This window comes from Microcaecilia unicolor, chromosome 9, assembly GCF_901765095.1.
Source record: "Microcaecilia unicolor chromosome 9, aMicUni1.1, whole genome shotgun sequence".
Lineage (NCBI taxonomy): Eukaryota > Metazoa > Chordata > Amphibia > Gymnophiona > Siphonopidae > Microcaecilia > Microcaecilia unicolor.
This window is the reverse complement of record NC_044039.1, coordinates 224,712,253-224,736,201: the sequence shown is the minus strand read 5'-3', so window position 1 is coordinate 224,736,201 and position 23,949 is coordinate 224,712,253. Positions and strand designations below refer to the sequence as shown.

At 42.3% G+C, this 23,949-nt stretch overlaps 1 protein-coding gene across 2 annotated transcripts in view; it reads right to left on the bottom strand.

Annotated features, from left to right (window-relative positions):
* The window catches only part of NEK9 (NIMA related kinase 9), a 119,848-nt gene that overhangs the window by 86,058 nt on the left and 9,841 nt on the right, over positions 1 to 23,949 (bottom strand). For both annotated transcript variants that reach the window (XM_030213804.1, XM_030213805.1), the window contains exons 3-8: positions 12,732 to 12,787; positions 12,246 to 12,316; positions 6,665 to 6,770; positions 6,197 to 6,328; positions 2,552 to 2,662; positions 1,706 to 1,770 (exon numbers count right to left, since the gene is read on the bottom strand). In XM_030213804.1, coding sequence (XP_030069664.1) covers positions 1,706 to 1,770; positions 2,552 to 2,662; positions 6,197 to 6,328; positions 6,665 to 6,770; positions 12,246 to 12,316; positions 12,732 to 12,787 — 541 coding nt within the window. The remainder of the gene's footprint in view (positions 1 to 1,705; positions 1,771 to 2,551; positions 2,663 to 6,196; positions 6,329 to 6,664; positions 6,771 to 12,245; positions 12,317 to 12,731; positions 12,788 to 23,949) is intronic.

Here is a 23,949-nt window from a genome sequence, read left to right as displayed (position 1 = left end):
TTCTTTCTCTATAATATCAGCAAACTCGGGTATAAAGTATATTCATGTAACTGTTTCCATATATGTTTGATCTTAATGATTTTACTTTTTCCTGCATATTTTAAGTGATTGTATTCAATGTAATGTTCTTTTCTATTGAGAGAGAGAGAGAAATACAGATATATGTGATTGTATGTGCTTTTTTATGGTTGTATATCATTTCATATCTCTACATGATTGTATTTATTGTTTTTATTTGTTGTGTTTTAGACTCCTGATGAAGGCATTTTGCCGAGACATGGAACCATGTTGAGTCCTTTTTTAACACTGATTAAAGACTTTTACTTCATCATTACATCTCCTGGGATTTTTGGAAGAGTCTTGCTAACAGATCTTTTTTTCTCCACCTTGGTTTGCGCTGGACTTTCGACCTTTGATGTCAAGAAGGAAGAGCTGCCTTCACACTGGGAGTATTGAAGGCACCAAAGATCTCTGTCCCTCAATGTTCTTGGCAACATGCATCAAGAGGGATCGATTTTGGTGCACCTTGCCTCCGCTGGAAGTCCCATATCTGCATACCTCCGTGCCGAAGACTAGAATGAATCCTTCCTTATCCTTGAAAGGGGATCAAAGGATGCCTAATCCTAATGGACTATCAATATCAAGGGTGGTCGAGATAGCAAATGTCAGTGCATTCCTGTGCAGCTCCTAGAGCCATGGAAACCAGTGCTTCCAATGTCGATGTCAATAGGCCAGACTTATCTGCACCAAAAATCCTTTTGAACTGCTTCTCACGATTTCTGACACTTCTCCTCAACATCTATGAACAGAATTTACAAGAGGAGGAATCATGATTGAGTCCCAGGCATGAATTATGAAGATCTGTGATGGATATGGTTCTGGTTTACCTGGCACAATTCTTACAACCACCGAGACCTGTCCAGAAAAACAGCCACAGTAAAATCAAATGGTTCGATTGTGGAAACATTACTCACCTGATTAAGGCTTAGGAGAGCCTAGTGGACCATGGAAAATAAATAAAAAAGTGCTGAAAATTCTAAGGTCTTCTACTTGCAACCCCAGCCCCGCATAGCATAAGCGGGACTTACAACAAAGAGAAAACATTTTGCACAACAAAGTCACTGACAAAAAATCTTGAGCCACAAACTGAGTGTGTAAAAACATGTCAAACTCCCTCTGTAGAAAAACTGTGACTGGCTAGGTCCCACACACAACAGTGGCAGGTGGGAAGGTGTGTGTTGCAACACTCTAAACTGGCAAACTAGTGAGTGTTAACGCAAAACAGCAAAAGTAGAGGCTGACAAATGCGCAAACCAAATAGGGTGATGATATCAAAAACCAGTTTATTCAGAATATTCATACCAAGGACCAGATACGGTCCGTGTTTCGGCACCAAAGCGCCTGCCTCAGGGGTCACAATCAACTTTCTCTGAGAAGAAGCTGATAGGCTTGAATAATTCCTTTATGTATGCAAGTTAATCCACAGAGAGAACAAAAGAACAGCCAAGCAATCAGCAAACTGTGACATGACCATTTAAACTGGTGAGTGTTCCCATGAGGGATCCATCAGATGACATCACAGAGTTTTAAGATTATATTATCCTGCTTGACCATGGAATGAATGAATTTCCAGTATTTCGTGTGTCTTGATTCTAATATAATCTCTTATGTATAATGCACTGCATATGTCAAGCAGCAGTAGTACCTTCTGTGCCTGCTGATAAGGGGCCGCTCTAGAATCTCTTCAGCAGTGGGCCTCTCCTCTGGATCCTGCAAGAGATGAGCATCAGATCAAGAGTCAAACAGAAAGTCAGTTCATTTTCACATTTGATAGACCGCTAATAACAATAGAAACTAAGCGATTTACAGTAAAAAAAAAAAAAATCAAAATAAGGGAAAGAGGGGGGAAAAAACAGAAATTCATGGCATCTGTTTCCTTCAGGACAATGCAAGGGAAAATTGCAAAACTGCAGATCACTGTGGTCAAGTGGTATAGTCAGGGCAGGAGATATCAATGGTCGCAGTAGCAACTTTCAAAGCAGAGTTGGTATGGGGAGCAGCCACTGGGGATCACTCTCACCTCAACTAAACTACTCAACCACCATGTAACAAAATCAAATAAGAGAAGAAAAAAAAAACAGGCAGAAAAGAAAAAAAACGATAGTAATGATTGAGATCTTTGGACCCTCTGTTTTCTGTCCAATAACCATTTCCTAATTCCACACCAGAACCTTGCCTCCTATCCCATGACTCTTTAATTTTCTCAGGAGTCTCTCATGAAGAACTTTATCAAAAGCTTTCTGAAAATCTAGATAGCTGAATATTTAAAGAAATTTGCAAAAACCAGATATCCATGAAATTATGGACATCCTCTTCTGAGCAGCAGTAAACCAAATCTTGTCCGCATGGGAGAGAATATATCCTTCTTGAACAGGGTGAAGGGGGAGGAGGTGTATATGTATGACAGAGTACGGTCTCTCCCTCAGGATGTAGCCATGCAGCTGTCACAGGGATCTCCCTTGCACGATTAGTGTAGCCAACTGAGACCCACCTGCTGGAGGCAAGCCCGGACCATGTCAATCATTTCTGGGGAATAGATGCTGGAGTCCAAATCCATAGCCCAGTTTCCCTGCACAATCTTCACACACAGGTTCAGAGGATTCTGCAGCAAGAAGATACAATGTATAAATTAGAGGGGCAGTGTTCATACAATGTACTCAACGGACAAGGAAATATATTAACTAGGGCTGTGGAGTCAGTGTACCGACTCCAGCTCCAAAATAAAAAAATAAACTTACAACCTTAGAATATGGCAAATTTATCATTGTATACTTCATATCCATATCTACATAACAATGAGCTTTTCTTCCAGGCGATACAAGTATTTTGGCCTTGCTATGTCAGAATAAACTAAGAAACTTTTAAGTTACACTAAGCCCCTGACCCACAGAGCTTACAATCAGTGGGTACCTGGCACAAAGAGAACTAAAATGACCTTGTCAGGGTCACAGCAAGTGACACCTGCACATGTAGGATCTCAGTTCAATTTTGCTCATCCCAGCCCATAACTTTAGCTATGCATTCCACATTCATTCAATGCCAACAAAAGAACCAACTGGCAAAATACCCTTCATAAAAGTCATGGCACTGTGCTAAATGCTAGTTCACTCCAAGTCTTCTCCACACATCCAGGGTTTCACATATTGAACTCTTCACTTGTCACATTACTAAATCTGTGCTCATGTTTCTCCAAACCCTTGTCAGCAGTCACATTCAACTGAAAATTCAGATCATACCCAAAGGAAAAAAGAGCAATATTGGGGAAGCTATGCAAACTAATGCCCACTGCATAGAAAATAAGGTTCTGGATCTAGAGGCTGACGGTCACAGAGAGATGGTACATTCAGAACCATGACTGGGATATAATCTACTAAGAACAAAAATGTAGAAAATTGTAGGCTGATAAAGGCCATATGGTCTATCCAGTCTGCCCATCCATGCCACCTGCTCTCCCTATCACTCCCTTATCTCTTGAATTCAGATACCGTTTTCATCTCCACAACTTCCACCGGGAGGCCATTCCACAAATTCACCACCCTTTCCATGAAGGCGTATTTCCTCAGGTTATTTCTGAGTCTATCCCCTTTCACCTTCATCCTCTGCCCCCTCATTCCAGAGTTTCCATTCAATTGAAAGAGACTCACCTCTTGTGCATTTATGCTTCATAGAAATTTAAATATCTCTATCATATCTCCCACCTTTCTTCCAAAGTATAAATATTGAGATCTTTATGTCTGTCCCCATATATTTTATGACAATCAGATAACCCCAACATTTTTTCAAAGGTTAACCTGTATGGTTTTCATCTATGTATGTCTGTAGGGAATGATATTGTGCACCTTTTGAGAAAGCGCTAAAGTGAAACTGGGCCAGAGTCAAGGATGCACACTGGTGAACATTTTGCTAGGTTAACCTTTGAAAATCTGAGGGTTAACTGATTGGATCACAATTTTGATTAGTTAAGCTTAACCATGAAGAAAAACAGTGGAGCGTGTTGGCCTTTGAAATGGTGGTGTTTATGCTCAGTGATCATGAGTGAATAGAAGGACTGTTGAGTCCCAGGGAGTTTACGACTGACACACCTGTCTTCCTCAGGAGAGCATGCTTGTTGAAGAAGGAGCACCCGATCTTAAATCTCGTATAAAAGACTAAGTGGCTTGGCTAGTTTATGAATCTTGATGTTCTCAGGGGGATCTCAAGAGTAATTGATTGATTGACTCAATAAGGATGCAATCACGTTGAGGAGTCCATTTCTTTGCAGAATGGAGTGGGTAATTATACACCAATAGAAATAATTTGTATCATTATTATGAGACTATATGTTAAGTTCAATAAATAATATTTTAAGTACAGGTAAACTTCAAGTGTTTCAATTTTTCCACCCAGTACAATGAGAGTAAATAAAATAATGTAAAATAGTGAAAGAGGGGTTATATACATATTGAGCCCCTGTGGTTTATACAGATTAAATTTTAACTGCCAGACATCTTTCTAGTTTTTGCCGTCACCTTTTCTACTCATTTGGCCACCTTAAGATCATATACAATCACACCCAAGTCCCACTCCTCTTTCACACACAAAAGTTCTTCACTCCCTAAACTGTACCGTTCTCTTGCAGCCCAAACGCATAATCCTGCATTTTTTTAACATTTCATTTTAGCTGCCAAATTCCAGAACATTCCTCCAGCTTCACTAAGTCCTTCCTCATGTTTATCCACACAGGAGTGTCTACCCTTTTGCAGATTTTGGTATCCGCAAAAAGGCAAACCTTACCAGACAGCCCTTCAGCAACATCGCTTGCTGGAGTGGTACTGTAAGTTAAAATTAATATTAAGCCCTGCAGTTCTGTTGCTTTACCAGGCAAGGAACTACTACTACTATTTAGCATTTCTATAGCGCTACAAGGCATACGCAGCGCTGCACAAACATAGAAGAAAGACAGTCCCTGCTCAAAGAGCTTACAATCTAATAGACAAAAAATAAAGTAAGCAAATCAAATCAATTAATGTGTAGAGGAAAGAGGAGAAGAGGGTAGGTGGAGGCGAGTGGATACAAGTGGTTACGAGTCAAAAGCAATGTTAAAGAGGTGGGCTTTCAATCTAGATTTAAAGATGGTCAAGGATGAGGCAAGACGTAGGGGCTCAGTCAAAAGCAATGTTGAAGAGGTGGGCTTTCAATCTAGATTTAAAGGTGGCCAAGGATGGGGCAAGACGTAGGGGCTCAGTCAAAAGCAATGTTAAAGAGGTGGGCTTTCAATCTAGATTTAAAGATGGTCAAGGATGAGGCAAGACGTAGGGGCTCAGTCAAAAGCAATGTTGAAGAGGTGGGCTTTCAATCTAGATTTAAAGATGGTCAAGGATGAGGCAAGACGTAGGGGCTCAGTCAAAAGCAATGTTGAAGAGGTGGGCTTTCAATCTAGATTTAAAGGTGGCCAAGGATGGGGCAAGACGTAGGGGCTCAGGAAGAGGCACTATGGGTTAATCTGAAAAGAGGGAATAGAACATCCATTTATCTATTTCTGTATATCACACCATTACATCTAATTGAAACATTCACAACATTGATAAGAAAGGGGAAGTGTTATACAGAATCACAAACTTGGAAGGTGACCACCCTTCTAGTCTGGATGTTTTTTTTATAATACACCTGGACTGAATCCTGAGGCTTTTTCCTTCCAAGTCTTATATTTGGGAAATGTGACATAATCCAAGAGTGTTCAACAATTTTAGATTGGGGTCATTACGTTGATGAACACAGAAGATCCCTAATTAGAAAGAGGACGGTATAAAAACAAAACGTAAATGACTTCCAGCATGTTGATTGTGTTGAGTGGAGCTCAAGATGGCAACCCCAGGTATGAGAAACTAAGGCCAGAGCCGGGCAGACTTCTATGGTGTGTATCCCGTGTATGACGAGACAGATTAGAATGTGCTGGAGAGGACTTCAATGACCACTCCAGTAGCTGAAACCTATGGACAGTGCAGACCTCTACAGTTTGTGTCCCAAAAATGGACAAGAAAGATCAGGATCAAGTACTTTATACCACATCCAATGTTAAACGGACTGCATGGACCATTCAGGTCTTTATCTGCCATCATTTATTAAGTTACTATATTTTAAAGATCTCTTTTCTTACCGTGGCATCAAAAGTGCGCGTCAGTGTAAGAAGCTCAAAAAGAACACAGCCTACAGCCCAGATGTCCGACTTGAAGCTGTATTTCACACCCTGACAGAGCTCTGGAGACATGTAATATAGGGTACCGACACACTGAAAAATACCAAATCAGAACATTTAAAACTGCAAAACTTACTACTGCACCCAAGTGAGAGGCAGAGAAACCCCACACACATCACCGCAAAACCCAGGTAATGGCCAATGACATGGCACCCCACTGCATGACAAACTGAAGCACAACTCATGTGTGTATGGCTTTGCCCTGCAAAAAGCTATGAGAATTAACATTACAGGAAAAAACAATTGAAATTCAAGCTTGCCACCCTGGCCCACTACAAATTTCACCCCCACCACCCCAGCCCACTGCACACTCTCTCACCAAGCTCATACTTCTCACTTCAACCACTTCAATCTTAAGTAGAAACTCACCGTCTCAGCCATGGAATACTCCGAGTTCAGTTGCTTTGCCAGACCATAGTCTCCCAATTTAATCAGATTTGCCTTTGTGAGAAATATATTAAGGGTCTTTATATCTCTGTAAATTGAAAAGAAGAGGGGAGAAGAATAAGTAAAATGAACATGATGAGAACAGATGGGGAGCACAAAAAGTCAGTACAACTTAGGGCAGCTATAACCACACTGTCGCCTCTCATTGGAAGTTTACACTTTAGGAGAGAAGAGAAAGCCCAAACCTCACGGACATGTGAACAGCACAAAGGAAGTGAGGCAAAAAAAAAAAAAACCCAGAGGATTTCAGGATGTCAGTACATAGGACCTTTTAATACAGTCAACAATACCAACACAGCAATGACCTGACATGGCCATGTTTGAGCTCCTTTTTGTTATGAAATAAGGTCAAAGAACCTTATGAAAATGGAATAAACAATAAATAAATTGTACATAAAAATAAACAATGCATTTAAAATATAGCACCTTCATAGAAGTCACAAAGAATGAATAAAAAAGTTATCAATAGTGAGAGGGGGGTGGGGAAGGGTGGGGGGAATAGGAGGGATAAAAGGGTTATAAGCATAATGTTAAAATAAAATTTCATTTGTTGCAATGTCATATGCTGGAGCCAATGGTTCATTGTTATGTTTGAGATGTTATTTCAATAAAAATTCAAAGTTTAAAAAAAAAAGTTATCAATAATAATCATATGCTTTAGATCTGAATAAGAGAATAAATACTCAAAGCATAATTGAAATCAATACTATTATATATATAAAAAGATATATGTAAAAAGTAATGCTAAAAGGTAGTATAGATATAAACAAACCAATGGTGTGGAACTCTTTGCCAGAAGAAGTGGTAACAGCGGTTAGCCTATCTGGGTTTAAAAAAAGGTTTGGACAAATTCCTGGAGGAACAGTCCATAGTCTGCTATTGAGACAGACATGGGAAGCAACTGCTTGCCCTGGGATTTGTAGTATGGAGTGTTACCACGATTTGGCTTTTTGCCAGGTACTTGTGACCTGGCTTGGCCACTGTTTGGAAAAACAGGACACTGGGCTAGATGGACCATTGGCCTGACCCAGTATGGCTACTCTTACGTTCTAATAAATCAAAATACTTGAAACATGTGCAACATGAAAAGCGGATCAATGAATAAATAATAAAACAAACACATTCAAACAAAATTATAGGTACAAAAAATGTCTAGGGGAAAAAAAAATAAGATAGATACCTGTAGCATGTGTTTCTATACAATGGTCCTATACAGTGTATGGAGATACGTTTGTAAACTGGCTCCAGACCTGGCTAATCTCTACATAGCCCATTCTGAAGATATTCACCTCAAGGAACACCCATTCATCAACGAGATCTGCTTTTATAAACACTACATATATCACATTTTCATCATATGGAAGAAGATTTTTTTTGTATGGTTTAACTCCAGAGACTCCTATTTTTCTCCTTAGTTAAAAAACTATCTTCCACTAATGAAGATGTTCACAGAAAACATGTCCCACCGCCCAAGACCTAGCTGATCATTTCTCCAATAAGATCCTCCAAAATTAGGTCTGAACTACCTAAAGCTACTCCAACAGAGGAAAACAGAGGAACCTGTAGTTCAGCCTCAATCGCCTGAGATCCTACAATTCAAGGACTCAAAACAGACCAAAACTGGGAATCTTTTCAACCACTAACAGTTGAGGATGCAAGATCATTGCTTTTTAAATGCTCCCGAGCCAACTTAAAAACTTTAAAACGCTCTGAGGCATATTTTCAAAGCACTTTGGGAGGCTAAGTTCCATAGGTTTCTATGGAACTTTGGGAGGCTAAGTGCTTTGAAAATAAGCCTCTCTATGAACTAACTAACTTCCGTAAACTACTGAAGACCCATCTCTTTAACAAGGCATACCACAAAGATCAACAAATATGAACTCCTATACAAATACCCAGAACTGCCTTACAATATTTACTTGTTAAACTACTAGTATGTTCTATCACTATCATGTTACCCAAGATCCTTCTGTAATACTAAATGTACATTTTCTTATATGTTTCCACTATTCATGATGTACTGTAAGCCACATTGAGCCTGCAAAGAGGTGGGAAAATGTGGGATACAAATGCAATAAAATAAATAAAAACTGCTACTTGGATGAATGACTAAAATACCTACTCAAATCCATCCCTATGAAAGCAGTGAGCTGGTTACTTGATCTCAATGAGCTGTTAAAAACAGGCTCTCTTTCTCCTGATATGGGCAAAATTGTTCTCACTCTGCTGCTGAAGGGATCTGGGCTAGATATAACATCGCCTGCAAACTACCGTCAAGTGGCAAGCCATTTTTATTAAACTATTAGAAACCTACATAAGTACATAAGTGGATATATTCTTTAATCTGGCGTTCAAGCTGTGAGATATTTGTCATATCTGAGAGCAGTGCATTATCCAACCGCCATTGTGGTGTGGCTCGCGCTGCCCCGGAAGAGCATAACTGTAGCAAAACTGGGGCATGATCTCACCAGGTGCACGGCAATATTTGATGCCTATGAACTCGATGAGGAACTGAGGCATCTCCCAGCCAAAAATATTTATAGTCATGTAAGACGGGATTGGCATGGCACCAAAGATCCAGTAGGTGTCAGCATGTGAGAAATGTATGTAGCTGTTCACAATCATGTTGTGCATAGTGAACCTAGGTGTACAGTTGTCTAGTTGGGGATTCAAGGGGAGGTTGAAATCTCCCCCCACTAGCAGGGAGCCCTCACTATGCTTCAAAATTAGTTGATCTAACTGTTGGAAGTGCTCCTCATGATCAGCATTAGGGCCATACACGTTCACTAAAGTGTACGTCTGACCCCCTAAAGAGAAAACCAATAGTAAAAATGTCCCCCTTTATTCCTAATAACCTTCAAGACTTTCCAAGGTTTAGAATCACTAAAGGCCACCAGGACTCCCTGAGTTTTAGTATTATCACAATTGGAAGCAAAATACAGATTGGGGTATCTACGATGGTGACATAAGTGTTCGTGAACTGACTATAAATGTGCCTCCTGCACCAGGGCAATATCCACCTGAAGTCGAAGCAGCTCCCAGAAGAGGAGTTGCCGCTTCATAGGGGAGTTCAGCCCCCTGGCATTCAGGAGCACTAGTGATATGTCAGACATCTAGAGTAATGAAGAATAGCATAAGATGAACCACACATCCAGCGCCCCCCCCCCCCCCCCCCCAATCATTCAGTTCAATCATCCATTCCTGACTCACACACCAAGGTCTCCAACCCTTCCCCACCCTCCCCATATCCAGCTCCTTCGAGCAGGGACTGTCCTTCTTTGTTAAACTGTACAGCGCTGCGTAACCCTAGTAGCGCTCTAGAAATGTTAAGTAGTAGTAGTAACTGCATAAGGAGAGGTGTCAAGCGGAGAAAGCGAGTCCCAAACACCCACCGCATAACCCACAAAAAAAGCAAAAAACATGATGCAGTAAACAATGGGCTAAACTATGAAACCCCAGCAACCAGTGAGTGGATCAAAAGCATGAAAGAGATCGACTCACCCAGGACATCTATACAAGCAAAACTTCACAACATGCTGATGTCAAGGAACACCCAAGGATTGTGCAACAGTGAGAAAAGAAACATAAAAAGTGCAAAGGTCAGGTGAGCTAGCCAACCGATTGCTGGCGTTGTAGACGTTTATGGCCCTTCGTCACCCAAGGCCTTGGTAGATTGGATTGAAAGATGTGTGATACTCTGATCGTTTAGACTTTTCATCGTGAAAGAATTCTTTGAAGAAGGCGGCTTTCTTAGCCACCACTGCATACTAAGCAGAGGGTTTCAACATATCATCAATGATGACATCTAGATCTTTTTTCCTGGGTGATGACTCCTAATGTGGAAACCTGCATGACATGGCTGTAGTTTGGATTCCTCTTTCCCACATGCATCACTTTGCACTTGCTCATATTAAATGTCATCTGCCATTTGGATGCCCAGTCTCGTAAGGTTGGAGGAACTCTTATTAGTAGACCCAACAAGAGTCTTCTGGCTGCGATTTAACTGAATGAGTCTGGATACACAGGGTTTTTTAAGACCATGGGTGAACTGTGTAACTTTAGAACATAAGAGTAGCCATACTGGGTCAGACCAATGGTCCATCTAGCTGAGTATCCTGTTTTCCAAACAGTGACCAAGCCAGGTCACAAGTACCTGGCAGAAACACAAATTGTGGAAACACTCCATACTACAAATCCCAGGGCAAGCAGTTGCTTCCCATGTCTATCTCAATAGCAGACTATGGACTTTTCCTCCAGGAATTTGTCCAAACCTTTTTTAAAACCAGATACTCTAATCGCTGTTACCACCTCCTCAGGCAAAGAGTTCCAGAGCTTAACTATTCGTCGAGTGAAAATATATTTCTTCCTATTTGCTTTAAAAGTATTTCCACTTTGGATCACATTATTTAACTAAGTTCATCGGTTTCATATATGTTGGAAGGTTTATAAAGCTGACCCATGACGCAGGCAAATTGCTGAAACATGGTCTGTGTTGGGTCTTCTAATAAAATAGTTCCTCCAACCAATTCTTGGGTCCCATTGTGCTTTTTCTGCTGTGCTTCTCCCCGTCTTCTGCTGCTCGGTAACTCCTGCCAGTGTCACCGCGCTCACATAACCCTTCAAGTCACCTCTTTGGCTCTCATGCAGGTCAAACTTTTCCCTAGTGATTGGTTGAATTATGCTGTCAAATATTTTTAATAATTGATTTATTGGAAGGAAGAAGGAAATTGGATTGGGAGGTATCTTTTTTTTTTTTTATTTGTACCCCGCGCTTTCCCACTCATGGCAGGCTCAATGCGGCTTAGGTACTTATTTGTACCTGGGGCAATGGAGGGTTAAGTGACTTGCCCAGAGTCACAAGGAGCTGCCTGTGCCTGCAGTGGGAATCAAACCCAGTTCCCCAGGACCAAAGTCCACCACTCTAACCACTAGGCCACTCCTCCACTCCACTCTTTATTGCATGGAGGGCTTTTAGAATGTTTATAGCTAGATGAAGTCAGTCTTAAAGTGTTCATAGCCTAGACCAGGCCTTGTACAATTTTCTTTGAATGTATGAACCAGCCACTCAACATCTGTCACAGTGACCCCCTTTCCCTTCACCAAGGTGCATTTCTACCACCTTTAGAGCTGATGTAAGACTGTTTCTTATTCTGCTTCTTGTAGGTTGAGAAGTATACTAAATCTAACAAAAAAAATAAATGAGGCCCTTAACGTGTCATTGTAAAATGCCAGCAGAAGGCCGTGACCTCTCATCCCTGCCCCTAGCCAACTTGAGATGATTCCCGTTTTTGCTTTGTTTTACCACGGTCTCTCCCTCCACTTCTGCATGTATTTCAGTAAAAGCTCTGTGTCGGTAGATCCTTTTCTAAACACCACTGGAACTGAGCATGCCTCAATCCTGATTTCCATGTAAAAATGGGGCCCCACATCTCCCACCACCCTCTTCACTGCAGTCTTACGACTCTCTCTTTCATCCATTCCCCCAAAACCTTTCCCAACTCACCTGTGTAGAATTCCTGCTCTGTGAATACAGCTGACTGCTGAGGCAATCTGGAAAAGGTACCATATCACCATCTGTACAAAAGGAGCAGATGTGTTATTGTGGTTTCAAAGGAAAAAGCACATCAAGCAGGCGGCTTCCATACCTATCTGTAGTTTGCTTTAGAAAGAAAAATACAGATACTCATAAGTAAAAGACAACGCAGGCTCACCCCAAAGAGCAGGCTATCACTATGTGGCTATCCAGCCAGGTGTGGTGGGGGCCTTCCCCATCACAGAGTGAACAGGAGAAACGAAGGACAGATAACACACCATCTCAGGACAATCAGATCCTAAGGCAAGACAGCAGGGACCTGCCTCATACTGTTTAACAGATACACAGAAGCGGGGAACACATTTCGAACCGCATGGATTAAAAAAAAAAAAAATGAAGCCAGGTGACACAAGAAAGGAATCTACTTCATTCGTTATGCCTACTAGTAAGATTTACCTCTTCCTCAAATAAAACATCTTTCTGACGAACAATCTTATCAAATAGGTTTCCTCCTGTAAAGCAAGAAAGAAAAAAACATTTATCGACTGATCGCCAAGTGTCCACAAAACCAAAGAAATCCTGCTGACTCAAATCGTACCCATCCATGCATTCCAGTCCGTCTGCTGTGGTGGGGCACAGCACAAGTTTATTTATTCATTAGGATTTGGCTCAGACCTATTCAGTTGCAGCTCAAGGCAAGTTACATTCAGGTACAATAGATTAACCCATCCCAGGGTCTTGCCTGCTCATTTTCTTTTGTGTATCCCCCAAGACCAGACCAGAACCTGTGGGTTGTGCTCGCTGACCAGTGGATGGAGACAGAGAAAAGAAGTCCTGTGTGCTTCACCCAATAGGGGCAATGTGCAGCCTTAGATATTCAGTATTTCAAATGGCAAAGCAATGGACCATCTGTTTTCCATATTGCTTGAGTTGTTACACTAACACTTATCAAAACATATCATGACTAAAAAAAACAAAACCAACTTTGAGAAGTTAAACTGTTAGAGAAAGCTGAACATTGAACCTGAACAGAGTTTGAATGTTCATAAAATAGTGAGATCAATATTAACATATTCTAAAGTGTTTTAATAACTGCAAATATATTAGAGAGGGCCTCTGGACTGGTCTGGAGAGACCAAAGGATCTTCACCAGACCAGTCCAGAACCTACGAGATCTATCAAACTAATTCCCAAGATGGGACTTCAAAATCTCTGCCTGAATAATACACTCATGCTCCTCACACAACAATGCTTCAAGGAACAACTATATCATCAATCTGCAGCTGTGAAATTGGAAGTACTGTGCACAACTCCGTCCATGAGGTTGAAACACCTCTGCTAGAATGTTTATAAACCTTAGGATGTTGCTTCCTTTTGAAATTCAAGATAAATATGCTGATGAAACAATACCTCAGTTGATTCACCTTACCTGAAACTTGCAAAGAGATGCCTTAAACTTGCAAGGTGAAGAACACGCCAGTGCGGGGGCTAAAGAAGAACAGGCAAGTAGGCCTCCTTGAGGTTCAGAATCGCCAGATACAGCCCCATCGGCACCGTTCCAGGGACAGGTCTGCTGAGGGTGGGGATCTGGTTCCGCTACCCAGGGGGGAAATTTTTGTAATATTATTTCTCTGAGTGAATTGACAGAGAAGAGAGGATTCTAACTGCCAACTTGTCCTGGCAGGAACAGTATATGTGAGAGCAATTTATCCAGCTTTGTGCTGAAGGGGTAGGGGGATAGGGACCCGCACGACTGAACCAAAGTCACAGACAGTGGCACAAAGAAGTGCAACTGGGGGTTGTGGAACCAAGCTCTGAGCTCAACCAGGTATGGTCCTGAGATTGTGACCAGGGAGCAGCTGTTAGGCTTCACCACGCTGTGTGGCTGTGGCCAGCAGAGCAGGGAGCTAGCCAGGGACAGCAGCAGGTCAAAGACCCCAATGTCCTATACTGTACATCCTTTAAGGCCATTCCATCCTCCCCCGGCAGGGTGGGTTTTGTTTTTTGGGGTTTTTTGTTTGTGCCTGCAGCCAACAGAGAATCAATTTAAGGTAATGTAAGCATCCCAAGCTTGTCCTGAGCAATAGAAGAAAGGCAAATCGTGGCATGAGACTGGAATCTGGAGTGGTCCACCAAGTCAAAATGAGGATGTGCATAACCTCATGTACAGGAAACGCTTTAGGAGTACAGACTAAGGAGTTTTGTGACTTAGACCCCTTTCAAGGTATGTACATAAGTACATAAGCATTTCCACACTGGGACAGACCAAAGGTACATCAAGCCCAGAATCCTGTTTCCAACAGTGGACAATCCAGGTCACAAACACCAGGCAAGATCCCAAAAAAGCTCAATACATTTTATACTGCCTATCCCAGAAATAAGTAGTGGATTTTCCCCAAGTCAATTTAATAATGGTCTATGGACTTTACCTTTAGGAAGACATCCAGACCCTTTTTAAACCCCGCTAAGCTAACCGCCTTTACCACATTCTCTGGCAACAAATTCTTGAGTTTAATTACACATTGAGTGAAGAAAATTTTTCTATGATTCATTTTAAATTTACTACTTTGTAACTTCATTGCATGCCCCCTAGTCCTAGTATTTTTGGAAAGAGTAAACAAATGATTCACATGTACCCCATTCCACTCCACTCATTATTTTACATACCTCTATCATATCTCTCAGCCATCTCTTCTCCAAGCTGAAAAGCTCTAGACGCTCCAGCCTTTCTTCTTACGGAAGTCGTCCCATCCCTTTAATCATTTTCGTCGCCCTTCTCTGTAGCTTTTCTAATTCCACTAAATCTTTTTTGAGATGCGGCGACCAGAATTGAATACAATATTCGAGGTGCAGTCGCACCATAGACCGATACAAAGGCATTATAACATCCTCACTTTTGTTTTCTATTCCTTTCCTAATAATACCTAACATTCTATTTGCTTTCTTAGCCGTCGCAGCACACTAAGCAGAGCATTTCAACATATCATCAAGGACGCCCTTTCTTGTTCGGTGACTCCTAACGTGGAATCTTGCATTATGTAGCTATAGTTCGGATTCTTGTTTCCCACATGCATCACTTTGCACTTGCTCACATTAAACTTCATCTGCCATTTATATGCCCAGTCTCCCAGTCTCGTAACATCCTCTTGTAATTTTTCACAATCCTCTCGCAATTTAACAACTTTGAATAACTTTGTGTCGTCAGCAAATTTAATTACCTCACTAGTCACTCCCTTCTCTAGATCATTTATAAATATGTTAAAAAGCAGTGGTCCCAGCACAGACCCCTGGGGAACCCCACTAACTACCCTTCTCCATTGAGAATACTGACCATTTAACCCTACTCTCTGTTTTCTATCTTTTAACCAGTTTTTAATCCACAGTAAGACACTACCTCCTATCCAATTTCCTCTGCAGTCTTTAATGAAGTACTTTAAAATCCAGCCTTTTGAAAATCCAGATACACAATATCAACCAGCTCACCTTTATTCACATGTTTGTTCACCCCTTCAAAGAAATGTAATAGATTAGTGAGACAAGCTTTCTCTTCACTAAATCCATGTTGGCTTTGTCTCATTAATCTATGCTTTTGAATATGCTCTGTAATTTTGTTCTTTATAATAGTCTCTACCACTTTGCCTGGCACCAACGTCAGGCTCACTGGTCTATAATTTCCCAGATCCCCACTGGAACCTCTTTTAAATGTCGACGTTACATTGGCCACCCTCCAATCTTCCGGTACCACGCTCAATTTTAAAGATAAATTACATATTACTAACAACAGTTCAGCAAATTCATTTTTCAATTCTATCAGTACTCTGGGATGAATACCATCCAGTCCAGGAGATTTGCTGCTCTTCAATTTGTCAAATTGCCCCATTACATCCTCTAGGTTTATAGAGATTTCATTCATTTTTTTCCGACTCGTCAGCTTTGAATACCATTCCTGGCACCAGTATCTCTCCCAAATCTTCCTTGCTGAAGACTGAAGCAAAGAATTCATTTCATCTCTCCGCTATGGCTTTGACTTCCCCGATCGCCATTTTTACCCCTCGGTCATCTAATGGTCCAACAGATTCTTTTGCCGGCTTCTTGCTTTTAATAAACCTAAAAAAAAAATTTACTATGTGTTTTTGTCTCCAACGCAATCTTTTTTTCAAAGTCCCTCTTTGTGAATGGGGGGAGGGATGGAGGGGGAAAGAGAAGAACTCAGACTTCAAGTACCATCGCTGCTCAAGATCATATGACAATTTGCTATATATCCTCTCTCTCCTTTTTTTGTTTTTGGGAGTTTAAAAATCTCCCTCTGCTCAACAGATGCTCAGTTTTCCAACTGGGTCAGGAGCTGCTTCAATAACCAGTCCAGGAGTTGCACCGTCTGCCCATCACTATCCACTAGAGACGCAGAAATACTGGAGTATCTAAGGCTTACAGTGCCATTATTGAGTGAAGCATGCACGGCCTTTTTTTTGTGTGTGTGTCTCCAACCACAGGTTCTGAACTGGTCTGGTGAGGATGCTAAAAACTTGAGTTTGTACCTGAGGCAATGAAAGGTAAGTAACTTTCCCAAGGTTACAAGCAGCTGCAGTGGGATTTGAACCTGCCCTAGCTTGTAGCCTGCTATTTCTGTACTCCACTGTTGTTGTGTCGTGTGTGTGTGTGTGTGTGTGTGAGTGAAAGGGAAGACTGCACAACTACTACTGTACCAATTGAATAACGGATCAATGAGTGCACGGACAATGGGTTAATCTATGAGCATCTCCCCAAAAGAAGAAACTAAGTCACAGGCACCATACACAGCAATATGGTAAATGATGGCAGAATAAGACCAAATTGGCACTAGAACCAAATTGGTCTACCCTGTTATAATTCTTCCATTTTGGGTAGATGGAACACATGTTCCCATCCCCAAAACCAGCTTTCCATACCTTATGTCGATTACCTGAACTTGCCCTCCAAATCAGACCCAAGCAGCTGTTCTAAATCCAGTCGCTGGCACACATCCTGCCAGTAGGGTTGTCAGGATATCCACAAGGAAAAATTATGTCTTACCTGATAATTTTCCTTTCCTTTAATCAAGGCAGATGAATCCAGAAACTAGTGGGTTGTGTCCATCTATCAGCATGTGGCGATAGAGATCACTAATTTGAACATGGTGACATAGGATACATAGCTCCCCAGAAAGTCAGTATGTTGCCTTCCAAAGAAGGTTAAAAAAAAAATCCCAGTTCGCCCCAACACACTGCACGGCGCCTGTTCGGCTTCCGCTGTCCATGCTGTTGGCCTCTGTCTTATAGATATAGGGGTCCTTTTACTAAGGTGTGCAGCGCTGTTGTAGACACGTGTATTGGACAAGCGCAGGTCCATTTTTCAGTGTGTCTGGAATAAAAGTCCTTTTTTGGCCGAAAACATTCGGCAAATGAAAATTGGCGCACATCCATTTTGGGCCTGATACCTTACTACCACCCATTCACTTAGTGGTAAGGTCTTATGCATTAACCGGGCGGTAATAGTCAGCAAACGTACTGGACGCACGAAAAAATAAAATTACCGCCCGGGCCACGCGGTAGCCAGGCAGTAGTCCTGAACTGGCGTTCCTTCGGCGTGCATTGGCGCCTACACAGCTTAGTAAAATGGCCCCATAGTTTGGCTCCTGTTTTTGCTTTTTTTTGTTTGTTTGTTTTACATATGTAGAATAATAAGGAAAAAAAAAAGCATGGCACTAGAATCACAGTGCCAGCATTAACCCCCTACAACAGAGAAAGGAGAAACAAGGAACTCAAAACACAGCAGAGGATGGGATGCTAGATTCAGCTGCTGTGATTAAAGGAAAGAAAATTATCAGGTAAGACAATTTTTCCTTATCAGCAACAGATAAAGCCAGAAACTACTGGGATGTAGCAAAGCAGTACCTATATTGGGGGGGAGGGGGGGAGGGAAAATCCGCTGACCCTGTGGAAAGAACCATAGCCCCAAACTGTGAATCCCAGCATGCCGCCACATCCAAGTGATAATGCTTAGAAAAAGTATGAAGAGATGCCCAAGTGGTCACTTGACAGAGGTCCTCCAGGGAAAACACTCTCGACTCTGCCCAGGAAGTTGCCAATGCCAGAGTAGAATGCATATGCAATGCTATATGGACCTGCTAGAAGACACACTGAGGCAACAGCCTCCTTATCCCACTGAGCCAAGATCGTCTTGGAAACCATGTAACCCCTGTGGGGCCCTGCCACCAAAATAACAGATGGTCCGACAAGCAAAATTCATTAGTCACCTGCATATAACGTAACAGACAAAGCAAAAAAGGGGGAAGTAGGGAGCGTTGGCTCTTCACAAATACCGATCTTCACAAATACCGACGGAGACGTGTAGATGGATAGGAGTCCATTACAAATCATCAAAAAGCGACTCGACACAGCTGCTGTGTTTCGGCACCTAAGTGCCTGCGTCAGGAGTCTTATGATGTAATGCCAAGGGGCCTAATTGTAGGGGCCCTCAGGAAATTCAAAAAGCGGGGGTTATTATTCCTTGCAAAATTTTCAAGAGACTCACATTTACTTCTCCAATTAGCCAAATCTTTAACCAAGGAAGTCTGTAAATTTTGAACAGTAGAAAAGTCTTTATCAGTTTGATTTACTCGACAAATTAACTCCTTTGCTTCCGTTTCAATTTTTTCTACTCTCAGCTCTACTTGAGAAAGCTTCCATGTAAGGACACCAGTTTGTGAAAAGAGAGTCTTACCTAAATCCAAAATTAAAAACCATAGAGAATCTAATGTTACCTCAGAAGGCTTCTTTTGCAAAAATTCAGGAAATATTACTCCTGTAAACTCAGAAGACTCACTTATCATTCCAATTTCAATTTCAGGTGTCTTTCGCTCCCCCGTTTTACTCACAACAAAGTTGTTCATTCAAGGATACACATCCAAACCATCTCCTCCAGTCTCCCCCCCCCCCCGGTGTAAATGAACCTCACTCACAGTAGTACCCTGCATATCTCCCACAGAAGGCCTCAACACATTTATCTACGCTGATGACGATACATTATACATCCCATACAAACATGATCTGGCGGAAATCACCAACGAAATCAAACTAAGCTTAAACATCATGAACTCATGGGCAAATGCATTCCAACTAAAACTCAATATAGAAAAAACCCATTGTCTCATCATCATCCCAATACAATACTTACAAACCCACAAACATTAACACCCCAGGATACACCCTCCCTATCTCAGACAGGCTGAAAATTCTCGAAGTAACAATCGACCGTAACCTATCACTAGAGACCCAAGCGAAATCCACCATAAAGAAAATGTTTTTCTCAATGTGGAAACTCAAATGCATAAAACCATTCTTCCCGAGGGAAATATTTCATAACCTGGTATTTATTTGTTGCATTTGTATCCGGCTCACAGTCCATGGTATTAAGCCATGCAGATTACTGTAATGGAATCTATGCGGGATGCAAGGTTCAAATCATAAAGAAACTTCAGACCGCCCGAAACACAGCAGCCAGGCTTATAGTTGGAAAAACACGTTTTGACAGCACCAAACCACTCAGAGAAAAATTGCACTGGCTACCAATCAAAGAGTGCATCACTTTCAAAATCTGCACGACTGTTCATAAAATTATTTACGGCGAGGCACCGGGATACATGACAGACCTCATCGACCTGCCAACCAGAAACACCACAAAATCTGCACGATCATATCTAAACCTCCACTACCCAAGCAGCAAAGGACTCAAATATAAATCCACCTATGCAACCAGCTTTTCCTACCTAAGCGCACAACTATGGAACACATTGCCAAAAGCAGTAAAAACTACGCTCGACCACCTAAATTTTCAGAAAGCACTAAAGACAGACCTGTTGAGAACAGCATACCTCCACCAACCCAACATAAAAATACCTGTTCACTTGCGACACAATGCACCCAAAGACCGTAACGGACATTACCTGACTCTTCTTTCCCTTTTCCCTCTCTAAGTTCCCCCCTACTGTTTCCTACCATACATATACCTCATTATACCTCAATATCACTTTGTATTCTTCATACTATGTATTTGTTCAGACCGTAATCGGCTAACACCATTAACGGTTATATGTAAGCAACATTGGGCCTGCAAAAGGTGGGAAAATGGGGGATACAAATGTAACAAATAATAATAATGAACACAGCATGTTGGGGCATGCTCATAATGGATGTTAGAGTGACGTGAACCATTGCCAAGGTAGCTTGGATTTTTCAGCAGAGGCAGGGAGTGCAGCTCGGAAGGTGTGGATGCTCTTCTGCAATCCTGGCTGGTGGTGGAGCTTCTATACATCTTCCTCCCATTGATGGGGAGGGTCCTGCTCCTTCGGGGTCCAGAGATTTTTGTGGTTCTGGACTGGCCCAGATGGCCATGGTGTGCAGACCTGGTCCATCTGATTGTGGACAATCCATTTCCCCTGCCACTGATTCCAGATCTACTTAGTCCCCCATCCCCTGGAGAAGCCATCTCGCTTTGGTCTTACAGCCTTGTCCTTGAAAGGTCACGACTGAGAAGACGTAAGCAGTTTCTTTTGTTGAAACCTGGGGTTCTGCAAATAGGTGGAACTTTTTTCCTAAGATAGCCAAGTAAATGTATTATTAGATATAAAGATGTAAAATATGTTTCCTTCGAACCCTCTCACTTGTCAGCATTTCTAGTAACTAAGAGAACTTCAGGAGATTGAATAGATCTCTTCATTAGTAAATATCTAGCTCATGCCTTTAATTTTTCTTATATTTTTCCTCCTTATTAAGTCTTAGATCTAATATTATGGATTTGAGTGTAAATATATTCCCTTTTTGAGAATTTCTTTGTAAAAGATTATCTTATTCTTAGACACTTTTATGTACAAGTGAAATTGCTTGGATTTAATTTGTTACATTTGACAAAATTAAAAAACAAAAAACAGCAGCTTTCCCCAAAAGGGGAGTCTGATGAGCCACCTGATTCGCAGAAGAGAGCAAAGTCATATAACAAATTTGCCAAATAAGCCAACCCTAATTCCACAGAGGGAGGGGGAATACCTCAACCCCTGATACCACTTCCGACGCCTTTTGCACCCAACAAAGACATTCCTTCACTACTTAAGAACTGGATATAGATGCCTGAAGGGAAAGTGCCGAGACCTTGAAGGCCTGCTTCCTGTCTTGCACGTTCTTCAAGATGATACCCACCTCCACAGGTAGGGTAGTCTTCTTGGTGGCCGCCATCACAAACACATCCACCCTGCGAAGCTTGAAACTTCTCCAAGTGATCCTGAGGCACCGGGTAAAAACGCGACATCGCCTTAGCCACACAGAGGCCAGAATCTGGGGTGACCCACTGAGCCAAGGTGAGGTCCTCAATTGCCTCATGCACTGGAAAGGACCAGGAGGTCTCCTAGTACTAACAGTTCTTGGGTTAGCCGCAGCTGGGGCCGGGGACTCATCGGAAGAAACTGAGAACATTCAGCACCCTGACAATTAAGGAGGGCAACTCCACCTTATGGAAGATGTGCACCACTGTGGGGTCATCTGGCTCAGTAGCCAAGATCTCACTCTCCTCAAAAAGAGGAGACTGTCCCGATTCCCCAAACAGCGCCGGCTCTGATAGTGGAGGAGATGGGGGGGTCCCAACAACCCCACCTCAGAAGTAGTGCCCACACGTCTCCTTTTCCCAGGGGGGTCCAACACCATGGTTGGGAAGGTTCTGCCCAAGATAGTCACTGAAGAAAAATGACCTTTCTGCTGCTGTGTGCTCTTCATCAGGTAAGCCTGATGGAGCTGCAGCACAAAGTAAGGGGAAAAAAAAAGTGTTCACCGACCCCGCGAGATCCCCCCCCCCACATCAGCCGACATCAACGAACCGGCTCCCGCACCCTCCAGAAACTCCCCAGATGACTGTTGGTGAAGTAGATAAAATGGCTGCCGGTGCATGCAGAACAGCTGTGTTAGCCATCCTGTGAGAAGAGCACACGACCGAGAAACTTGAAGCCATCAATTGGAAACGAGGTCTCCAACATGGCCAACTTCGCACAGCCCCCCACCCCCCCAAACACACACAAACCAGACACTGCTTGACACTTTCTGCAGTGGAAGCAGCACTTGACGGTCTCGGCGGCCACTCCCCTAGAGAAAGAAAGCAGCAGCACTGAAGGCAGGAAACAATTAAAGACACACTCACCCCTCTGCCATGTTTCTCTCCAACTCTCTACAGCCACTTAAAAGTGACTGCTTGGCAGCTCCCCTGCAACTAGCAGACAACACACTGCTGCTAAGCCTCTCACGCCTTTTTATTTTTTCTTATCCCACAAGAGACTTGTTTTTTCGTCTTTTGTTTGGCTTCTCTTTTGTATCTTCCCTTCTTCCTTTTTTTAATGAAAAAGGAAGAGGCCAGCTGGCAGGATAGGGGCAGCGGGGGAACCAGGAAGGTGGGGGGAGAGAGACCTGGGCTCACCAGGGATGCTCCCTAAAGCTGGTACCGCACAACAGAACACCCCCACACTCAACTGGACTAGGTGAACTAGAACAGGAACCCCCCCACACACACCCGAAACAAAGGAATTCAGGAACTAGTGTCAGTCTGCCTGCTGGAGATAGAGATATACTGACTTTCTGGGGAGCTATCCATCCTATAGCACCGTGTTCAAGTCAGTGATCTCTATCTCCACCTGCTAGTAGATGGACACAGCCCACTAGTTTCTGGATTCATCTGCTGATAAGGAATGAATATTCACTAAAAAAAAATCTGTATGCAATGGAAGAACAGCATGAAAATCTCAAATCATGCATTTTTATTATGGATATCCATTGGTCCAAAGCATGCCAAAGTGCTGGCCTCAACCTCAACCACTAGTCGGCCATTTTAGGTCATGCCATCTTTCTCTTTCATTCTTATAAGACCGACACCAGTACCCAAGTACCCCTTCCAGTCTTATCCAAACAGCTACCACAAATAGCTAAACCACTGTCCAAAATATCTAGCCTGGTTGATGCTCTCATACCTCTATTAGGGTCATCATCACTGCTCCATGCAGATTAGTCCTCGGCTTCCCCCCATGGCTTGCAATGCTTCTGCTATCCTTTCATTTTTCCCCCAAGTAAGGATTTTCTGTGTCTCCCTTAACATTTTAGTTTTTATCACCCGTACCAGGAAGGTATTTCAGGCATCTGCCCCACCTTCTATGAAAAAAATGAGCCTATCTTCTTGGAAATGCATATCAAGATTCCTAATTCTACAATTTCTGATCCACTGATAAAGGTTTACTTCTTGTGCAGGTATCTGAATGTTTCTATTATATCTCCCCATATTTAGGTCCTTAAGTCTCAACTGATATGACTCTTGATCCAGTAACCTCTATCTTGGACTGCTTCTAGCTTTTATGATCTACAACCTTCAGAAATGAACACAGTATTCTAGCTAAGACTCACCAACAATTATACTGTCCTTCTTTTTCCTACTGGTCCTATGCACCCAGTATCTCTCACTCTAGCCACTGCCTGTGTCATATTCTTTTGCTACCTTGAGATTAGACATAAATCAATCCAATGTCTCTCCTGGTTAGTGCACATCACCTTCTCATCCTCCCCAACCATGTGCCATTCCTTCACTTCTCAAACAAAAATAAAGGGGGGGGGGGTCTCTTAGTTCAGCTCTC